Source organism: Phyllostomus hastatus, unplaced genomic scaffold (genome assembly GCF_019186645.2).
Source record: "Phyllostomus hastatus isolate PE091 unplaced genomic scaffold, TTU_PhHast_1.1 phas_contig_209, whole genome shotgun sequence".
Lineage (NCBI taxonomy): Eukaryota > Metazoa > Chordata > Mammalia > Chiroptera > Phyllostomidae > Phyllostomus > Phyllostomus hastatus.
This window is the reverse complement of record NW_025333735.1, coordinates 3887776-3911210: the sequence shown is the minus strand read 5'-3', so window position 1 is coordinate 3911210 and position 23435 is coordinate 3887776. Positions and strand designations below refer to the sequence as shown.

General features: G+C 37.8%; 1 protein-coding gene across 9 annotated transcripts in view; it reads right to left on the bottom strand.

Annotated features, from left to right (window-relative positions):
- Positions 1 to 4514: 4514 nt before the first annotated feature.
- Positions 4515 to 23435, bottom strand: part of LOC123816459 (SSX family member 2 interacting protein) — a 42571-nt gene continuing 23650 nt past the window's right edge. For 7 of the 9 annotated variants that reach the window (XM_045835416.1, XM_045835409.1, XM_045835408.1 and 4 more), the window contains 10 exons: positions 22318 to 22428; positions 20315 to 20450; positions 18368 to 18443; positions 18109 to 18286; positions 13802 to 13952; positions 12311 to 12447; positions 11585 to 11758; positions 8999 to 9113; positions 8445 to 8607; positions 4515 to 4788 (listed from right to left, as the gene is read on the bottom strand). In XM_045835416.1, coding sequence (XP_045691372.1) covers positions 4614 to 4788; positions 8445 to 8607; positions 8999 to 9113; positions 11585 to 11758; positions 12311 to 12447; positions 13802 to 13952; positions 18109 to 18286; positions 18368 to 18443; positions 20315 to 20450; positions 22318 to 22428 — 1416 coding nt within the window. In that variant the 3' untranslated portion in view covers positions 4515 to 4613. The remainder of the gene's footprint in view (positions 4789 to 8444; positions 8608 to 8998; positions 9114 to 11584; positions 11759 to 12310; positions 12448 to 13801; positions 13953 to 18108; positions 18287 to 18367; positions 18444 to 20314; positions 20451 to 22317; positions 22429 to 23435) is intronic. The other 2 variants (XM_045835415.1, XM_045835413.1) reach the window with 2 other exon arrangements.

The following is a 23435-nucleotide window of genomic DNA, read 5'->3' as shown; positions in this document are numbered from 1 at the left end:
CTACTGGACCTTTGGACAAAACAGAAGTGTTTCTAGTCACCGTGACTGTAGGCGCAGAGGGACCTGTGCACACTGACCTCGCCCAGAGTGAACAAGACAAGTCAGGAAAAGCAGGCTGCCCAGGTGTATCCTGCATCTCCCAGTGGCCTTTAGAGTATTGTTTGTTACTAAACTATTTCAGTCAGAGCCTTACTGCCCTAACGTTGAAAGGGTAGAGGTCCAGTTCCTAATAGGATTGCTAGGGGAACCATCACAAAACACGGGTGAGTCTGACTCATGAACCAAATGATAACCTTTTAGGGTGGCACATTAAGAATTGAACAATTTCACTTAAAAAGCCATACCAAAAGACACTGTAGCAGTCTGCAATAAGTTAAAAACTTACAGATTCAGAAAAAATTTTTAATATTTCTTTTTAGAGAGGGGGAAGGGAAGCAGAGAGGGAAACATCAATGTAAGAGACATCTATTAACTACTTCTGGTGTGTGCCGTGGCCCAGCTGGGGTCTGAACCCGCAGCTCAGGCTTGTGCCCCGACTGGGAACTGAACAGGCAACCGTTTGCTTTGCAGGATGACACTCAACCAAACCACACTGGTCGGACCAGATCTGGATTTTTAAGTTCTGATTTTATCACTAATTATGTGACCTTAGGTTCATCACTTAATATCTAAGTCTGTTACCAGCTCTAAAAATAAGGTTGATAACCCATAGGGTTATTGGAGCACAAGAAACTGTGTTTTAGGCCCAGGTGTTTCAGAGGGCACAGAGGGTGGACTGCCCGACCCATGTTGGGCATTTCACGGGCAAGACTCAAACTTCTGTATTGAGCTGCACCAAGTTTGTGTCTTTTATCTGTACCATGGCCTATTCCATCCTAATACTGTGCAGGGATACAAGCTACGTGGGGTTGGAAATGTGCACAAAACTGCACACCCTCCTGAGAAGAGTGTTAGGATTTTGACCTGAAATTTAAAGTCTTTTTATGCTAATGCAGTGATATGATATTTGTTTCATTACTATTTTATATTTTTCATTAACAATGATGTGTTTATTATGTTAAGCATCATACTGGGTATACATATAGTTCTGAACATAAAATATATGAATATTGAAGATATTTAGGTATCACTGGCATTACAGTAACTCCTAAGACTGAATCAACTATTTGTAAATGTCAAAAATTAAAAAAACCCTCTTAACCAGCCAAATAAAAGTTTCTGTATAAATCAAACAATTTAATCAACAGCCCACTCCACTTTTACATCCAGCGTAAAAAAACAGTCTTCAGAAAAATGACTAGAATAAACTATTTCATTATCCTTATCTACATGGCCCAAAGCTTTGTAAATGCTATTTCTGCTAGATAATAATACGTGTTTTTGTGGGCAGAAAACCTTATACTGCTTTGCAGGTCATTATTTTGTTGAAAACCAAGTGCAGCAAAATAAAACAATAATGTATTGATTCCACAGTACTTCCCATAGGAAATAACGCAAAGACTAACTGGAATGGGAGCCTGGCCAAGTCACTCTTACCAAGCCCCAGGGCAGAACAGTTAGTCCGAGTACTAACACACGACTGAACAGCAGGTATCATCGTCACTACAATTTAGGTTTACAGAGCTGGTCTCCCACTCCACTCTGAGGTTCTCAGGGGCAGGGAACGTGCTCAGCTGTCTTCCAATCCCCACGGATTAGAATGGATAAATAAGTCCCAGCACACAGCAGGTAGTCCATAAATGCTTATCGTGAGATTGAAAAAAATTTAAGGGCAAACACATAGAAAAGTATATTTACTAGACTTCCACAACCCATGCTTACTTTAAATCCAATCTAGAAATAACAGCATGATTTACATTAGGCAACACACTGTGAAGGTTTGTACACCAGGGCCATCCAGAGGGGATTGCGGGCTCGGGGTGTGCAACTGCAAAACCTCTCCTGCTCCGCCGGTGCGGCCGAGCCCGGGTTCCACTCTCCTCCTCACCACACACCGTGGAATTGTTTTCCCAGCAAAACCGTGTTATCACAAGTCTACGAACAAGTCCAGTAAGGTGGGCAATATGGAACTCTAAATAAACAATAGTATTTTAATTATACTATGAGGAAAATTACTTTCTCTGGACCATTCTATGAATCTAAACATTTAATTCATTGCTTCTATGAGAAAACACCTATTAAGTTAAATTTTAACTTTAATTTTCTGTCATGATTATTCTATTAAGTTTCTCATCATCATAAACTGAAGATACAAAAAAATTAAGAGTAGGAAATAAAGTTTTTCTGTTAAATTTTGTCACTTTTATGTTCTGAAAATTCAAAATGGAATATGCCATGTAAAAACAAACTTCAGGTACAAAAGGCTTCCGAATTACACATCGATTGATAAACAAGGAAACAGGATTATCAGGATTTTCAGGCTGAAGTACTCTGCAGTGCCATCATCTAATTAGGCGAAATGTCAGGCTGCCGTGCAGCTGTGTCTTTAGAACGTTGCAAATATGCAGAGAAGGAAGGAAACCAAAATCCTAGGAGTTTTACATATGAAGCCAGGAGTTTTCCCACACCCTGGGAAGTGGGCACGACCGGGAACCCCTCTGGGGCAGGAGGCACGGCACAGCACAGCCCAGCCCAGCAAAGCCAGTGCCGTTGGGTGAAACAGACAGCTTCCAGCAGGTCTGTACCGACTTTTATCAAAGGACAATGAGCCTGGCTTTGATTTTACTGTTTCTCAAGGAATTTTCTTTCCAATATGAGAATTCAACCCATTTTGAAATGTTAACACAATAAAAAACAGATACTCCTTTGTAGAAATCCAATGGCATGGAATACAGTATTTCCTAAAGAGATTTACTATAAAATTTTAATGCCCATTTCTGGCAAAATACACCACAGAAACTCCTAGGGAAAAGAATTCTTGACAAATGTATCACTGACTAAAAATTCCAGATTGTTCTTCTTTGATCACATTATTGCTCAATAGCAAAAGAATGATATCCCAGCTGTTTTCCTTTGGAATATAGAACCATCTCTGAAAACTGCATCATTTTCTACTATTTTAAATGGTGAAGAAATGACCATGCATCCAGCAGAAGGTAGTGAGTGCCAAATATACTCTTGTTCAAAAGCTAGATTTTTTGAGACTATAAATGTGGTTACTTTCTCATGAGTTGTTACATTAACCTTGTACGATACTCAATAATATCCTATTGACCCAGAAAAAATGGTTGCTGCTACACAATTCCAAAGAATTATACTACATATAGTGAATGAGTGACAAAAACACTTTTTAAAAACATGACCAATTTAAATGGAACAGCCACTGATGAGCTGGCGGCCACTGGGCCTAAACTACGACAGCCAGCAAGGAAGGGTCTGTGCAGGCTTCTGTGCAGAGAGACCGCAAAGGCTGGGCGCTTAAAACTTTTTGATGAAAATTCGGGAAAGAGTCTGGGTCTGCACATACTATTATTACTGTCAATAATAACATACATGAAGAAACATGCAACCAGTTCTGAAAATGACATGACACTAGTTTGTCCAGAGTGAATCTGGATTGTGAAATCCAGTGCTTTTACACTGTCTGATTTCCTTAACATTAGTGGCAAACACCTCACTGAAAACTTATTTAAAAATGACTGACAACTATACAAAGCCTTAGCTGGTACAGCTGTTACGGTATAGGTACCCATCTGGTAAAGAAAATATCACCATCCAAACATCTTAAATATCTTAATATTTTCTGTTATCCAAATACCTTAAGCCAAATTCTTAAATTGCTTTATTTGAAGGTACTTTTGTTATCTTACCTCTATTACCCCATAATCAATACTCCTTTGAAAAATTATAATATCCTACATATATAAAAAAATCTAACGCTGTAGAATCTCAAAAATGTATGTTAGGGATGTCAATTATCTAGAGAACTTGGCTTCATGGAATAGCTTGAGTATTTATTGCTCAAATGGGTTCAAAAAACTCTCAAAATATAATGTGGCAATGGCTCTAATACACCTGTAAACAATACCACTAATAAAAATTTTATTGGCATGAAATACTATAATTATGGATGTGTAAAATTTTTATATCTTAAAGCTTCTTAACATAATCATGTATATCTATGTACAAAACATACATAAATTTCACTTTATTTAAACCATAAAAGAGCAAATTTCAAATCACACTAAACATAATAAATATAGAACTTGCTTTGTTAAAAATCTACAGTATACATTCAAGTAAAGGCTAAATTCTCAATGCCAACTAGATATGGGACAAAATTAAAACATTTACAATCATCGGTTTCCTAAAAGTGCTATTTTAATACCTACAGAGGAAACCCACCCTAGTAACTTCTGTCTCCATCCGAACCTCTATACATTCCTTTATTCACAGAACCAGATGCTTCTGTTACTAAAAATACATATCCAAACCTTTATATCCTTTTAAATAGAGTCAACATTTTAGTTCTTTGGGGGAGGAACAGGAAGTCCAAACAAACAACTCAGACAATCTTAAATCATTAGAGATGATTGACTTTATGACACACCCTGTTTCAACTGAGATGTGAAATTTGATGGACACGTTAATGGAAAAAATTCCAGTCCGCGTGTCTAAGGTAAGTCATCTTTCTCTACATGAGAATTTGTGTAGGTCAAGGAGCACCCACTGCAGCAGCCCTCCTGCGATCCAGGCCTGGAGGCCACGCTCCACTTCTGACTTGCACATTCTCTTCCAGCCCGATTTGGTTTAGCCTCTTCAGGAGTTACATTCAGCACATTGATTGAACTATTGGGGAAAGAAAGGTAGATCTTAAAATCACCCCTTCTCCTTTAATACTTTAGATATGCCTCAGTGTCTAAAGGCTAAGTGCTCCCTTGACCCATGCTAAGTAAATTTTAAATCCACACTGATCAGGAGCAAAGAAGTCTTTTGAAATAGCCTAATTATTCACTTTTATCTTATCCATGTATTAATTATCTCTCCAGTCTAACTCTAAAGCATGCTGCCCAACTAAAGCCCAAGACAACTTGTGAGTTTTGAAAGCTAGTGTTTCCCAAATCCCCATTTTTCTGCCACTGTTTTATAATCTCTTTACAGGTTCTTTCAGCGCTTGTCCATTCGTTCAAGCATGGTTTCACCTACCCGCCCACTCACCCACACAGGTATTTAACGAGTGCCTGCAAAGGTGGTTAAGAGTTCATACCCAAGATGGACCACTTACTATGTCACTTTGGCAAGTTAAACCTCCGTGTTCTCTAACTTCCTCAACCGTGAAACAAAAGTAGTAACAGTGCCTAGCTCACAGGCTGCGCTAGGAACTAAATGAGTTACAAACATGGCGCACTTACGACAGTGCTCAATGCTACAGGTCGGGCCATAACCACATGGTGTCTGATCACAGACACAGCTCCTACCTGTAGGGAGACAGTCTGAAAGGCATGCTCTGCAACCAGCTTCAAAACAAAGAAATCTAGTTAAATGATTACTTTCAAATTTACAGGGGTGAGCCAACAAATAATACATTTTTATCAAGTGAATATCTTATGTAATTTTTTTTCACAGAAACTTTTTTCCTAGATGTTCTGACTTTGGCTCACTCACTTGATTTTACAATGTGGCAATCTTTGAAAAAAAGTTGCTTTAATACTACAAATTTAAACCAAAAACATAATTCAAGATTGCTTAAAACAAAGGGAACTGCTTACAATTCAGCTCTCAGAATCCCTTCCATCTCAGATGAGGTAAGATCAATGATCAACTACATCCTCTAACTTAGTACCTAGTTACTCTGCATGGACTCCAGCCACAGGCTTTATGTAAAATTCCATCCTATAGAGAAGGAGCAATGAGGATGTTATAGAAATTAGCCACAAATACTCCTAATTATTTGCTATAATCTTATTATAAACCACGAAGCACCAAGGTGCTTCAGGAGCAGCAACCCCAATTTACCAAATAATACAAAATCTCAAGCCCCGGTCGGGAGGCTTGGCTGGCTGGAGCACCGTCTCAAACACCAAAGGTCGTGGAATCCGTCCCTGCCCAGGGCGCATACAGTGCTTGTGGGTTGGATCCCTTGTGGGGAGCGTGCAAGAGGCAACTTAATTGATGTTTCTCTCTCCCCACCCACACCTCTCCCTCCCCCTAAAAATCAGTGAAAACATATCCTTGGGTGAGGATTTTAAAAAAAAACATATAAAATTTCAAGAGCTATGTCAAGCTGCGACAACTTCTCTCCTGATAAGTAGTCACACAATTCTTTTCTATGTTTGATCCTCAGAGGCCAGTAACTGTGAATAGCTTAATGAAATCTCTTTTAGTTCAAAATTTTGCTTCTATGATGCTATGTTGTATAGTGTAAAACCTTGGAATACAAGAAACAGAAAAGCATTTTTATAATCCATTCATGTTTACACATATTTTTCTTTTCATAGCCTGTTACTAAAGGTTTACAATGGACCAAGTACTATCTTTCACCACACCCTATAACATACATAGGTACTAAATGTGGGACTTTCATTAAACATAAAACAATGTCTTCAAGAAATACTTACGGCAAATATTCCATAACTAAAAATAATTATGTAAAAAGGTAAACATTTTAAATACATAAAGATAATTGAGGCAACTATGCTATGTTCTATTTTAGATATAAAACACATTACTTATAATTGGTAATTGGGACGTATGTCTAAATTATATATGTAAATTTAGACATTCATTCTAGTTGAGTATGGTTCTGATTGGTCTAATTTGAGTGTTTCAATAACATTCTATGTAAGAAAACACTTTTAGCTTGCATTATTTTTTTACTATAAATTAAATAAATGTTCCTTTCCCATACTCAACCCATCAGTCAACCTAGTAGCTGTAACTGCAAAACACACCCCCAAGTTCAAACGTTTCTATCTCTGGGTCATGACCCTCGCCCCAATCACCATCGCCTCTCACCTCTGCTGCACTAACGCCTCCTGAGCCCCCCAGCTTATATTACTGGCTCCAAGCACGCTTCCTACATAATAAAATGGAGTCATATTTTTAAAACTTAAATTTTTTTCACACTCTTGCTTAAAAGTCTCCAATGCTTTTCCAATGCCCTTAAAATAATATCTGACCTACAAATAGACTCAACTATTCTATGGATAAAATCCCAAGTGCATGCGGGGGTGGGCAGCAGAGTGGGGTTACATATGGATGATATTATCACCAGCGGACAACTACCAGAGCAGAGTGATGAGTACGCAGGGGTTCCTGACCTCATTGTCTCTATATTATATACACTTGAACTTATACATAATAATGTTTTAATCCCAACCTATTCACCCAGGGCCTTAAAGGATAGGACCCTCCTGCCCAACTCCCACCTCTTGGTCTTGCTTGCTAACTACACTCACCACCCACACACAGTGTCCTCACCTCAGGCTCCCTACGCTTGCCTAAAGGGCTCTTCCCCCAGCCCCTCCTTGCCCCCAATATTTACTTAGAGTCCTAATCCTTTCAAAAATCAACTATAAGTTAAGAATCTTGTCCTTTTTTAAAGCTTCATATTTTTGTTTTAAAATTCATCTGTTTAACAACTCTTGGTCCTTGGGCTATTTGGCCTCTTCGATACTTCACTGCACACCGGTGTCTCCCCACCACGGGCCAAGTGTGCAGCCCGCCTGGCTCCTCTTTCCAGGGCGCCTGGCAGACTGCAGGCCCTCACCACTGTCTCCTGCTTTAAGAGGCGAGCGATCGCCAGCTGACTTTGCAACGAACCTCCTAGCCCTTTTCTATTCCTCTGTATCACTAGGAATGGTCTATCTGCTTAGTTAAAACTCACTCGGAGCAGGCTGTGGGGTGGACAATTGATATTATACCTTGGAAAATGATTTAACAACTTGAGACAGAGGAAAATACCAAAATGCAGCAGTTAATAGTAATATGTGGGGTTCCTGGGATGGGGATGGGGAGCAATACTTTCGCCCTGTTGCCCCTGGGTGCAGGTCCTCTTTACAAGTCAGGGTGAGCGGGCTTTCCTCAGGGCTCTGCCCTTCAACACCAATGAAATGGGCACATCAAAAGAAACTTTGCAATATGTACTCTATAAAAACTGTCAAAACAATATTCTATCTAATAAAACTACAGAACTTAAAACATTAAGTGATTCCTAGAAATAAGAGTGTTTTAAATTGTATTTTAGATGTGAAATAAAAATAATCACATTATATCATTTTGTTCCCAGAAGACAGGGACCAGATCTACCTGTTCACATCTGCATTTCCAACACCTAACAGCTGTCTATACGTAATAGACACCCACTAAATATTTGCATAATCAATGAATCAAATGACTAAATTGCTCCTGAAAGCCTCCACCATTGCTCGTACTACAGACAGGCCAACTCTTCCTAGAACTCTAGCGAAGCTCCCTTATGTGAGGAGACGGCTGTAGGCCAATACCTGTGCTCCGACACACAGGGCCGTGTGTGGCAGAAGTCGGACGTCGACGGAGAAGCAGGAAGAGATTTGGTAAATTTAGAGGAACAAACTGGAGCCCCGTTAGACACACCGTGAGGCTTTTGTCGTGGCCGTGAGTGCGCTGTAAGATTGTCCTGGTCAGAACCTGTGGGGCAGAGCATGCGATGAGGTGTTAAATGCAGCACAGGTGATCAACTAGACGGTCATTCGTAGTTCTGAGTAAGGCGTGAGACGGAGACAGGCAGTCTTTGTTACACAGATTCCACAAACATTTGGGAGGATCTAGTTTTAAGAATATTTGTTTTATAAATTCATAAATTTTAAAAGACACTTGATCTTATTACACAACACTGGTCTTTGGTGTGCACAGTCCTGCCGTCACTCTCATTTTCACTACAAGAAATAAAATACTAAAGTTGATTTTTTTAAGCTCCAATTAGAAAACTCTTACTGGTGCTCTCCAAAGTTTTATATTAATAATTTACAGTATTTTATTAACATGCATTTTCAAATTAAAAAGTTTATGAAGTACTCACTTCCTGAGAAGGCACTGAAAAATCTCACATTTTCTGAATTCTGGTGGTCAAAGGTAGTCATATTTAAGAACTGTTGCTTTAACCAACTGGCTCTTTCTTCTTCAAATGCCTTTCTCTATCATAACAAGCAAACCAAAGAAATATTGATCAATATTTTAGCATTCATGTAGCTGCCGTTTCACATGATTTCTCTAGCTATTTGTGTTTGCCTTCTGGCTATCAGGTATATATTTCTTAAGTCCAATGAATTAACCTAGAAAACTAAAAAATATTTAAGAAAATTGTTTAAAAAATAAAAAGTCACCCATTTCACCTAATAAACCAACTAATCACTATTTTTCATGTAAATTTTGAATAAATTCAAATGAACAATATAAAAATTAGCATATTAGCATAAATTTTGAACATAGAGAACATTATAAAATCACACACACACACACACACACACACACACACACAAACAGAGAAGATACCCCACTGTAATTTAACCAGGTGAGAAAGGAGGGCAGGCTTCACCAAGCATTGCTGTTGCCCTCCAACCATCTGCCAGCACTAGCAGCTGCCACTAAGCCACAAGGGGCACCTGTCAAACCTCCCCATTCTGCACAGCTGATGGCTCCTGCACTGAATTCTCCCCCCGCCCCCAGGGTTCTGGTCCTTCCTTCCTTCCCATCCTTCACTAGGCCTGGCATCCCCTAAGGACCAGAGGCAGAGAGATTCTCGGGCCGAGAACTGGGAGTGGTATGCGAAGTGGCCAGAGTGTCTCTTGGAGGGGGTGAAACAGAGGGGACCCTGTAGGAGAAAGTGCTGCTGCAAACTGCTCTGGTTTCCAGAGGAAGGTAGCTACTGATGAGGTAGACTTTCATAATTGTGGAGAAAATTCATGCCAGCCACTCACAATAATCAACATATAATAGTCTTTTACTCATAAATATTAAAACAAAATCAGGCATCACCAGATATTTGAAAAAAAGTAATAGCATAAGAGAAAAAAGGCCAAGATGGGGGGGATGAGGGAGGAAAGAAGGGAAAGGGCGTAGTCAAGGAACAAGTACGAAACACCCATGGTCATGGACGACAGGGCAGGGACTGACCATGGGAGCGGGGTGGGTGGTAGGGAAGAGCAATGAGGAGAATTGGGACAACTGTAGTAGAACAGTAAAAAATAACAAAAAAAGAACTGATGATGGATAATAGTTCAAGATAGAAAAAAATCTTTTTAAAAAACTAGAATATAAATTATCAGACATTTATGCACACCTATAAAATAATATAATGCTATACAAAGAAAAGCAAAAAAGAGACATTAAAATTTTAAAAAGATAAGCTCTGAAATAAAAACTCAGTGGATAAAATGAATGATACTGATGTTGCTGAAACCAGGTTGATGGTGCACAAGGTAAAGATGAGAGACTATCCCCAAATTCGGAATATCAGGTCCACCTACAGATATAGTCAGAAGGCCAAACGTTTGTCTAATAAAAGCTCCAGAATGCAAGAGAAGTCAGAGGAGGAAAAAACACAGAAGAAAATACCCCTGACCTAAAGAAATCTAGTGAATCTTCAGGCTAAAAAGAGCTACCGAGACAGGTTCTGGTGAAATTTCGGAACTTCACAAATATAAACTTCCAAAGCTTCCAGAGATGGGGGAAAACAAACACAGGGTATCTACAAATTAATGTAGGTTATATTATAATCAGGCTTCTCTCATCAGCAAAACCAAATACTAGAAGAAATGAAGTAACTTTTTCAAGATTTGAAAGGGAAAAGTTGGAACTTAAATTCTATATCCAGCCAAACCAATCAAGTATGAATACATTTTTGTATATTCCAGAATTCAGAATATTTTTCATTCATACACTACTTGTGAGAAAATTAGTAAGGTAACATAGCACATTGAAAAAGGAACCCAAGAAAGAAGGTGCCATGAGATATAAGAAACCTGACAGTGAATCTGAGTCAGGAAATCACAATGGAAACTCATTGTACAAAGAAAGTCAAAGAACTCACATGCAGTGATACACAGAAGATCATCATCTTCCAGCTGACAGTCTTAATAATACAGAATATTTTCTATGCATCCAAGCCTACTACTTGGTAATAAAATGAATAAAATTCAAATTATGATGTAATCAATGTTCTTTCCTGGTTTTCAATTTTTACATCTCAACCTTACACAAAATACTTACACCTGGGTTATATGACAGGACATAACATAAACGTGATAACACTTGACAATGAAAAATAACACCACAAAAACTGGGGAGTACTGACCGGGGCAAGAGAAGTGGAACAAGTGTAACCAGGAGAATGTCACCTCTCATTGCAAAGATAAACTAATACTGTCTGGAGCTGAGCAAACATGAAGTAGAAGCATTAAACAGTTTACTTAAAAGTAAAAACCAGATATCTTCCCATAATTCATGTGCTTAGCATCTTTCATATTTCAAGTTATTTATGAAATCAATGGAAAAATACTGTTTTTAAAAAATGGACACCAGGGAAACACAGAACTTAGACCATTCTAGTAAGGCCTTCCTACATTCTCAAAAGCTCTACATTCTGAAAGCTAATTGTTTAAGATACCTCCAATCCTAGGCGAATGGCGGCTTCTGTAAAGCTTCGTCTTTCCTTCTCAAAATTCTTTTTCTGCTCTTTAAATAGGGACCATTCTTCTTTGAGGCGCTCCTTTTCTTCCAGCAAATAACAATCTCGGAGCAGTGAAGTGGTATCATCATCACACGCAGTAGCAAGCTGCTGCTATTGGATTTTAGAACATAGTTAAGCTCCAGAGGTCCCTGCAGCACTCCAACAAGTTGAAATGAAACAGGGAAGGCAGGCCAAACTTCAGGGGATGGACAGAAATTATGAACAATGAGAAACTCGACTGAGGTGTGTTGTTCCTCAAATTCTTCTACTCTAACTGGCAAAGCACCCACTAAGGAATGGTATGAAATCTACCTGTTAGTCTGCCCTGGCTGGCGTAGCTCAGTGGATTGAGCACGGGCTGCGAATCAAAGTGTCGCAGGTTCAATTCCCAGTCAGGGCACATGCCTGGGTTGCAGGCCACGGCCCCCCAGCAACCGCACATTGATGTTTCTCTCTCTCTCTCTTTCTCCATCCCTTCCCTCTCTAAAAATAAATAAATAAAATCTTTTAAAAAAAATCTACCTGTTAGTAAGCAGAGAACTTAGTTTAGATCAGGCAATGTCAAATGCTACAGATCTTATGAAGTAAATAAAAATCTAGTAAGGTTCAGTAACATTCTGGTCCTTCTCAAGGGAGAACAGTTTTAAAAAGTAACACATTTACCTGTAAAAGTTGTTGTTGAGTTTTAATCATTTCCTTACACTGCTGGATTTCTAACTCAAGTTTCTCAGTTTCTTCTTCATGGTCTTGTCGTGAGATTACATCTTCATCATTGAAACCTTCTAGGTGCACCTTCGAGACTAACACAGAAGCAGTAACTTGATGTAAGTTTAACAGTCACCAGTTTATGCTGTTTTTTTGGTTGGACATATATTTAAAACTCAAAGCTCACAGAACTTTTCTCTTTCTGGATTCTCATAGGTTTTCTGAAAGATAGTTACTTCCCACTGCCCTTTAGAAATTTCATAATATATAATGAAATTAAATTTATATTATTTTAACACTTGAAAAATTCTTAAAAATCAAAGCAACTATAAGGAGTTTATGACAACTATAAATTGGTACTCTTTTTGGACTTAACGATATCCATACAAACAGAGCTTTAGTGCCAACATTTAATTTTTAATCCATATTTATTCAAGATTATGTCCTAATTAAAAATGGATGACCTACATTTACAGAAGAGAAAAATAATTAACATTTGTAAACTATGTTCTTTTGACATTTCTTCAAAGGTCGATGCGGTGCTACAAATCTTGCCGTCTGGTATTACATTTAACAAAGTCCAAACATACTTGCTATTTAACAACAGACAATGATGACTCACTCAAATCCATAAAATCTCATGTAAACTAGTTTCGGTACTTATAATAATTTTGCTAATTGCTCTTTATTTTTTAACACAACTGACACTGTGTTTATTTTTGACAATTCAGAATAAAATTCTCTAAACAGACTTCACTTACTCGGAGCTTAATTTTCTTGCTTTAAAATCATGTCAACTTTAATAAATATAAAATATTATAGATATAATTCATTAATGTAGTAGATCTTTCTATACTACCTGTATTGACAGGGGAAGGTCTAAAATATTCAATTTTTGTTTTTTATGTATTTTTAAATAAATTATTTTTTAAATGCAAGGAGAAAAGTTTAGAAATATATGCACCATCCTGTTAAGTGTTGTGTATAGGGAACAGAACCTAAAGAGTATACTTTATGTACTCCCTAATTGACACAAAAACACTTAACATCTACTATTTTGAAAATGATTAAAAATAGATTATTAGGTACCTGGGAATATGCAATTATCTAGAATAAGAAAAAGTTCATGTTTATACTACATGATAATTAATATTTTTTGATTTCCAAGACCCAGTAAGAGACTTGACTTCCCCCAGCTGCATGCTGTACTCAGAGCACATGAATCGCAGTGTCCTCTCTTCAGAGAAAGTTTCGCTCTGAGAGTCAAGAGTTATTTTCTCAGTGAGATTTAAACCTCACGCCTGCAAGTGGGCAGTCTGGCTTTTTAAACCACCAAACTGAGCTAAAGTACTTCAGGTCTGAGCTCATAACATGGCTTTTTAAGTGACTGAAAGTTGTGACACATTAACTGTGTCACAACTCAGTCTGCCCACTTTAGGTAGTAGTTACCTTGGTTATCAAGTTTTTCTACGTGACTTTTCAAAATTCTCCACTGTTTTCTGATGCTGTTTGTAAGCTGCTCTCTCACGGTTTCACAGGAAAGGTCCCACATACTCTCCCTACTCAGTTCCCCAGGATCTTCTTCAATGTCAGAGATAACCTACAAGAGATGAAAAGACCAGTATCTTAAAATGGCTTTTTTTCTTTTTATTGACTTTATTGGTGGTGACACTGGTTTATTATAAAATTATACAAGTTTCAGTTGCAAAATTCCACAACACATCCTCTGTACACTGTATCATGTGCTCACTGCCCCAAGTCCATCACCATTTCTCCCCCCTGTACCCTCCCATGACCCCCTGCCCCCAGCAATCACCGTTGTCTGTGTCCATGGGTTTTTGTCTTTTTTGCTCAATCCTTCCACCCACCCCCACCCCAACAGCTATCAGTCCGCTCTCTACGAGTCTTTCTCTATTTTGCTTGTTAGTTTAGTTTGCTCATTAGATACCACACATGAGTGAAATCATATGGTACTTGTCTTTCTCTGACTGGCTTATTTCGCTTGGCATTAACGCTTTCCAGGTCCCTCCATGCAAAGGCAGTAGCAATCAGATTGATTGTCAAATACTTATCAAAATCATTTCTGTGCTGTACCTTAAGCATATATGACTCAGTACTTAACATAAATATCTCAAGAAAAAGCAATTAATAACTGAAGGTAGAAATTCTTCAATTCAGGTCTCTTCAAACCTGAATTTGAATCCAAATATAGTTAGCGACAAGAGTCATGGAGCTGTGTGAGCAAGTTATGACCTGTCTAATGTGTTAGATGCTTTCACATGTTACATGATCCTCAAATCATGGGACAATATGGGGAAACGCAGGCAAGAGGAGAGTAACTGGCCCAGTGCACAACAGCCACAAGGTAGAATCAAGACAAAGATCCACTGGTCTCCAATCTTAGACTGCTTAAACAATCCTATGAAATCATCCCCAAAGTGAAAGCAATTGTTAATCCTATTTTTCTTGTATAAATTTTAAAAATAGAACTGGAGATTATTTTTCTTTGTTAGTTCTACTAAGACATTAAATTATAGCAAAATGTAGCAAACTTAGTAACTGCATATTATCAAACAGAATGAAAGCAGAATAAAGAATATATAGAAACAATATTAAAATGAATATGTCATAATAATCTGAATCTACATAAAATGATCCTGAGTCTGAAGCACTGTATCAATAGTCTCAGGTCAGTGATGGGCTATAGAGGTCACGGCACCCCACAGCAGCAGGTGGAGAAATGCCCAGGGTGCTGCTCATTCAGATTCAGTGGTTCTTGGCTGTCAATCTTCCAGACCTATTTGCCAGTAACTCTTCCAAAGAGCTACACCTTCTCTTCCATATATTTTAAGAATACTACAAATCCATTATTTTTCAGAAAAATGAACAAATTGTTGCACATTTCCAAACTGAATGAAACTCTAAAACCACAAAATGAAAATAAACAATTCATTTAATGTGAATTTTTAGTATAAATTTTGGCTATAATTAAGCAAAACAATAAATAAAATGTGGATGTTACCTATCTATATATTCCAGCTTTTTCCTCTTACTATAATGCTCCAGATTTTTGTCTTAAAAGGAAGACATAGTTGACTTACTTCAATTTTAACAGAAGGATCTAGAAAACAGACCTTTTTTTTTTTTTAAGATTTATTTTTAGAGGGAGCGGAAGGGGTGGAGAAAGAGAGGGAGAGAAACATTGATGTGCAAGAGATATATCAATCAGTTGCCTCTCAACACGCCCACAGCTGGGGATCTGGCCCACAACCCAGGCACGTGCTCTGACTCGGAATTGAACCGGCAACCTTTGGGTCCAGAGGTCAGCACTCAATCCACTGAGCCACAACAGCCAGGGCTAGAACACAGACCTTTTAAAAACACAAAATATCCTAAGAGATTGTTTCTCCAAACCTAAACATTTGAATTATGAATTATACAGATACTACTGGCTGAGTAATGAGGGAGAGGGGGAATTTAATTATCTGAGAAGATCATTATTTACTACCTACTGCATTTTGCCATATATAATGCTCACTTTTTTGCCCAAATTTTTGAAGGAAAAATAAAGATGCACACTATACATGGGCACAGTGATTACATACCATGGGTATAATAATGGGTATAATAATCCTATGTATAATGTATGGATGTACATTATATACAGCAAAATATGGTACTTTTGCTTACTGAAAGCTAGTAATGAAGAGATTAGTAAAGGCTGGGCCAGAAACTGAGACTACAGGAGTAACAGAAACAATGCTAATCCTGGAGAAGTATTATTCATGAATGTTACGAACTGACCAGAAGAGAGACTTGGAGAGAAAAGGTTGACTAAATATAAGACATCAAGCAGGCCCCAAACCATAGAGTTTAAAAGAACATTCAGGTAATGTTGTTTTTTAAAGAAGAGGGAAAAAAGTAAGAGTTGGGATGGGCTTACTGGTTGGAAGGATCTTTGACACTACAAATAAATACTGGGGTCCCTGATATCCGAAAGCACAGTGCTGCTGTGAAGCCTTCCATAGACTGAAATGGCGTACAGCAAAGAAGCAATTCCTACTAATTTAAAAGTGACAATCCTCTTTGGATTTTTTCTTGGTCGATGAAAACACGTACTAATATAGTTTTTTTTTTTTTCCCATAAAAGCAAAGTGGTATACCGCAAACTTTCGAAAAGTGGGGGGATACCTGTAGTCCTCAAACACAGGTTTTAAAAAAAAAAGTTCTGGTGACTTGTTGGTAATTATCATTTTCCATCAACGCTGTTATTTTCAGATTTTAGTCACGAATCTTGAATCCAGAATTTAAACTTATATGTAAAACAATTAAGTAAAAAGAACTTTTTGCCACTATGCAACTCGTTTTTTCAGAGAGCCATGCATTTTATTCTCCCTTTGTCAAATGCTTTCTCGTACTTGCTACCTCAAAGACACCTACTAATTTTTTTTAAGGAGCCAATTCAAATGCTACTTGCTCTGTGACACCTTCCTTGATTGCCATAACTTTTCTTTTACATACTGTACCACCCTATTACAGCCTATAATAACTATAGAATTATTATTTCTCTACATGTGTCTTTCTCCGAAAAAGAGCTGCTTCTTCTTTTTTTTTTAAAGATTTTATTTATTTATCTTTAGAGGGGAAGGAAAGGAGAGAGGGAGAGAAATATCAATGTATGGTTGCCTCCTGTGTGCCCCCTGCTGGGAATCAGCCTGCAACCCAGGCATGTGCCCTGACTGGGAACCAAACCCGGATCCTTTGGTTTGCAGGCCCGTGCTCAATTCACTGAGCTATACCAGCCAGGTACCAAAAAGAGCTTCTTGAGGGATGCAATGGACTGAATGTTGTACTCCCTCAAAACTCCTATGATGAAAGTCTAACCTCCAGTGTAATAGTATCAGGAGGTGAGGCCCTTGGGTGCTGAGTGGGTCATGACCGGGATGAGTGCCTCCTCTATAAAAGGGACCAGTGAGCTCTCTGGCCCCCTTTCCACCAAGCAAGAACACAAGTGAGCAATCTGCAACCAAGAAGAGGTCCTCTACCAGGCACCAAATCTGCTGGCACCCTGACTTTGGACTTCCAGGCTCCAGAACTGCAAGAAATAAGTTTCTGTTCTTTATAAACCAGTCTATGGTATTTTGTTATAGCAGCCCAAACAAAGACAAGGGAAAAGTAAAAGTCTCTTTAGCTTTTTCTTTCCAGGGACTAGAACATAATATACACTCAATATATTTATGAATTGAATGATTATTTGGTTCCCAAAGTTAACAAGTCTCACTCTCTGAAAAGTAGAGCCTGTTTAAGTACACAATACTTAAAATATTTAAAGAATATTGTAACAGTGGTTAAAAACACAAACTCTGGAGCAAGACAGACCTAGATTCAAATCCTGGTTCTGTCACGTGTGATAGTGAGCTAAGTCTTGTGCCTCAGGTGCCTTTGTCTATAAAATAGGGATAATTATAGTATCATAAGCATCAAATTACAATAAGAATGAAATGACACAATGCTTATAAAAGGGTTTATCACAGTGTTCAGCACAGAATAAGTCCTCAGAAAATAATACCCATCACTTCCCAGGACACATCTGAAAACATATAGGGACATTTTCTTGGTTGTGACGGATGACTGGGGTTAGCGTAGCAGAATGTCTGTCCAAAATATCAACAGTGCCCCCACCGAGAACACCTATCTAGCGTTTCAACCGTCTAATTCGCAATCTGAAGACTGTATCAGAGGAAGGAGCCACTTACGGTTCCTGTGCTATCATCGGCCCTTTCTCTAGGTTTCTGCTTTTGGGGAGAAAGAAGAGAAATCATTTCCTTTTTCATTTGCTGAAGAACCTTCTTAAGTTCAGCATTTTCCATTAAGATTTGTTTCTGACGATATTCATAATCATTCAAAAGAATTTTATACATTTCATCTTCATTCCTGAAAAAGAAACTGTCAGTATGAAAATGCAGTACAGAAAGAAAAGCCTGATTAAGTTTATCAATTTAAATTGGATCTCACCTTGCTTCACTTTTACCAGTCCTCCAAGAGCCTCTTTTTCCATCAGCTCTCCCCACATAATTTAAAACTTCCATAGCTACAAATGTGAACACACAGAACAGAACCAATTTTCACCATGCACGATAAAGTATTTAAAGTTGTAATACACTCTATAACACATCAGGGATGTGAGTCAACCTGGTATACAGATTAAGATTTGGGCTCAGTCAGCCAGACTTCAAATTATAGTTGCATCATTGATAAGCACTGAGACCATGGCAAGTTCTTTAACTGCTCAGCCTGTCTCTTCCCTGATACAGGTAATAACAAAAGTATCTACCGAAGATAATCTGTAAAGAGCAAATGAAACTGTTAAAGCACTTAACACAGTAGGTACCTAATAAATGTTATTTTATCATCATTAATTTTATCACCAGGGGTTGGCAAACCAAGGCCTACAGGCTGTCTGCCTGATTTTATAAATTAAGTCTGATTAGAACACCATTTGTTTATACATTGTCTACAGCTACTTTTGTGCTACAATGGCAGAGATGAATAGTTTAGACCGCACAGAACACAAAATATTGACTATCTGAACTTTACAGAAGTTTGCCATGCCCTCTAGCACAAGCACCAGTGAAGGGGCCTAGGCTCTGTGCCTGGCTAATGTCTTGTCTGCACCGGGTGGAGATGGAAGCAGTTGGCATAGGAAATAAGACGAGGGGGTCAGTTACCGTGATTTTAGAGCTGATAACATCATTGTGAAACTGTCACTTTTACCTGGGTCTGGACTAGGTGAAACAAGCCAGACCACCCCTCTCCCGCATAAAGTAAAGGCTCTATTACCAATGTAAAATTTTTAATAAACTTTTCTAACTAGGTAATACATTTTACACTTCTAGCATTTCTTTAATTTTATTTTCTTCATGAATAAAAACCAGGTTAACCAACCTTAAAAAACAATGAGTGTCCAAGTACACTTTAAGATTTATTACCTCATAATACCAAAAGATTTTCAACCTTGTCTTAATTGCTTATTATACTTTAGTTTTCAATGATTTTTAAAATAAAGTATTTGAATAGCTGCACATCTCTGCTGTACCGCATGACAGTGATGGGTTAACACAATGGCTTGCTGGGGGCAGCCAGAGCCTAGCATGTGACAGCTTGAAACATCTGCTTGTCACCTGTTGCATGCAAGTTCAAGTTCAGTTTCAAGACAGTTTAGGGGTATGACTGTACAATATAGGTTACAGGACAGACTATCGTCCACTTAGAAACCATGCTTCAATAAATAAATGCACAGATTTCATGTTCCCTGGGACTTACCAGGTGAGCAAAACTATCTTTTGTGTCCATGTAGACCTACTTCTTACTCCATGCTACTTACTTGAAATTAGGCACATACTTGGATGAAGTTATACATTAATTTCCAAAAGAATGCCAGACAGAAGTATACCTTAGACACAAATATAAGCATAACTTTCATAATCCATCCTTTTGAATGGTTGTTTCAAAAAATGCACAACTCAACTTAAAGGAACTCAAACTGACAAATTACTGGTCTGATGAACAATTTTCTCAAAAACATACCTCTAGTGATACCAGAAACTCATCCTGATTTTTAATACTATTGGTTCTTTATTATGGAAGATTAGAGCATCCTCTGCCTTTGTTTTTCTCTATGGATTAATCCTACAGCTGCCATGTTAACAAGAAATGCAATCTGCATATGCAACTAATCAGCAAAACAAAATCACTATTTTTCACTCACCAGAAGTCTCAATTTCTAATTTATATGGATATATACCATCATTTAAAAATTGTATAAAGTATGGAAATAACACTTCAGGAGTTAATTGTGTTTAATGCTTTTCCATTTATTTCTTAGCATAATGCTTTTATATTTATTTCGTAGCGTAGTATTAGCTTATTTCTTCCTTCACTCCGTCTTCACCAGCTGCTTACCTATTTTTTTATCCTTCTTGTTCATAACAAGTTGATGTAGACGTTCCTTTAGTTTATTATATTCACGTTCTTTCCTCTTCATGTCATGATTATATTGAGTAGCTCGACTTGCAATAATATTTTGTAATTTCTGTACCTGAAAAAAGAATTTCTATCAAATCTGTCCCTTAAAGGTTGATAAACCCAGTTAAACTTCACAAATTCAAAAGAGAAAAGAGGTCCTAGCATTTAGTTCCCCATAAAATAGTTTCAGAATTCTAGGATTATTTTTCCTTCCCCATAACTACTGAAATCATTCTTTAAGATATCATTTAAATTAATCACATCAAATTTTTATTTTTAACTCTGAAAATCTGTTGTTGCTTCCTAAATGATCTTCTACACCAGAGATTTCCAACCCTTTCGTCTCATGGCACACATAAACTAATCACTGAAAACTTAGGGACACCAAAAAATATATTTTTTGCCGATCTGGCCAAAAAAATGAGTATAATATTGATTCATTCACACTGGATGGCTATTGTTGAGTTGGCTGTTGTCATTTTTTCATTTGACCATCTCAGGGGAAAGAAGTCAGTGCCCCCGACTAAACAGTCAGGCCCTGCAGGTTTTAACAATTCTTGAGGCACAGTGGCTGCAAATTGCTGTTCTACACCTTTCACCCTACATGTAGACTCTTGATCACTTAGCCAGAAACTCATTCATGAAAGTGTTCAAGTGATTAAAGCTTCATCTGAAACAAGCAGAATTCATCCAATCATTTGCAGTGACTTCCTCCTACAAAGGACTTGAATCACTTTATTGCTGATCAACCTGTCACAAGACAAAGTAGTCACAGTACATGGATGGCAGCAGGTAAATGGGTTCATTTTTCTCTGACCACAAGCAGTTCTGAAATTAGAATCAGTACAAACAGCAGAACCCAGTTCTGACATTTGCTGAGCACCTACTACATACCAGGCACTAGTGGTCAGTACTAATTTCTACTATGGCTTCTCAGGCAGTCCTTAATAGAACTAAGCTCTGTTCTACATAAACATTTTTAATATCTGTGGAGATGATCATGTTTAACTAAATCCTCATTAAAGATGAACTATTTTCAAACCACCCTATGTGTAACCTACAGATTAAGTCAAAATTTTCTGAGAAATAACTCAAGGAAATATATAAGCAACCTTGGGGTTTAGTTAAGATGTTTCATTAACCACTTACTAAATATGCTACTAAATAACCAAATTTGGTAAAACAAATCTGTTTAAGTCACTACAAAGTCCTTAAAGAAATATACTATATCATCAATCTTTAATTATAGTTAAAACAACATATACAACACTAAAATTATATATTAAGTATTATATTTACAGTTATCACATGGTTAAGGATCAAACTGCAGAACAATAAAAACATAATGGTTTCTTCTTGCATAAATTAAAAAATAATTTCAAATGTATTGACTCTACAGGTCAAAACACTAAGTCACAACTAAAGCAAAAATGAGATTAGGATTATGATATCTTTAGCCTCAGAAATGAGATTTTTTAAATGTGATTTTTTTTTAAACAATAACTCTTGTGCTCAGTTAATCAATTAATTGCTTGGCTGGCTGAACAACGTCAGTACTGAAGAGGGTGCAAGAAGAGGCAGGCCAGATATTAAGCACTGGTATGGTAGAGAATAAGAGATCTGCATTTAAAGCACCCCATGCCTAAGAAAAAGTGACAGTGTGTGTGCATCCAGGAGGGATGGCGAGGACACTGGCTGCCACGAGCTAGGGACTAGTATACTAAGCCAAATGGGTCCACTTGGTAGAGGGGATTACGGGGAGGGTTCCTGACCTCAGTTAAATACGATCTAACACTGTACACAGAGGTCCACCATACGATTTGACAGAGGATGATTAAATTGTTTTTTCTTGTTTTAAAATGAAGAGGCTGTTAGCGTCACCTCAAATGATTTTTTCTTAAAACTCACTTAAACTTTATCTGCGGTACCTGACAACTCACCTCATCTTTCTCATTTTTCAGCAACTGATGCAAATTCCTGTTCTTGCACTGTAACTGTCTGTCTCTTTCCTGCAACCCGATCATTTCTCTCCTGGAGGTTTCCAGTTGTTCCTAAAACATTCACATGCAATTTTAATTAAAATTAACACAGGATTCAGAACAAACAAATTCTTAAAAGATTGTAAAAGCAAGCTACATATGCTAGTGTTTGCTAAAATTTTGGAGGTACGCAAAATATTTTGAAAGCACTACCAAATTTTTAATGTATACTCAGAAGATCTTCAAAGAGGATCCCTTGTAAGGCTCTTCACTTATTCCAGTGATGTCATGCCCAAGATTTTTAAAATTTCTTTTTAATGCTTTTTAACCCCTCTATAGCACACTCTGATAAAGAGCCAGAAGTGACAAAGCTAAGGCTGAAGAAGACTGGTGACCAGCAAAGAGGAACACTGCAGGTCAGAGAGGTGGGACTGCAGTGTGACACCAGTTCTCACTCGCAGTGGCACACTCTGAAGATTTTCCTTAGGAAGAAACGGCAGTGACGCTGGAATCAGTACAGAACAAGGTGCTTCCTTCAATTCATTCTGTACGCTTCTAGAGAAACTGCACCAAGTTCTACATGAAACTGGAGTATTTTTTAAATCCTCTTTTTATCTTTATAAAATACAAAAGCCACTCAAGTTATGTCGTAATTGATACTTGCACAATCTCTATAACAATCGATCTCAATAAGATATCCATAGGTTTAGAACTATTAACTTGATAACTCTAAGGCTGTCTAAACTTTTAGCACCCTCTTGTTTAAAACTTCCTACCAGGCCAGACCATTTAGTGTGGCTGAACTTAAAGCCTCCAGGCCAGCTGACATGTCCTCTATCTGTCAAATGAGAGATTCACTCAGAGTCATTATCAACACTACCTGAACTCATCATCATCCCTGCAAATCTGTACACTGCCCTCCTGCATTGCTTATCTCAGTGAATCACACCACCATCCTCAGCAAACCCAAGTCAGAGACTTGAAAAGTATCTTAAATGCATGATTTATTCCCCAAATTCAATTTTTCATAAAATTCTACCACCTAAATTGTCTTCACATCTCCCTCTTGCTATCTCCAT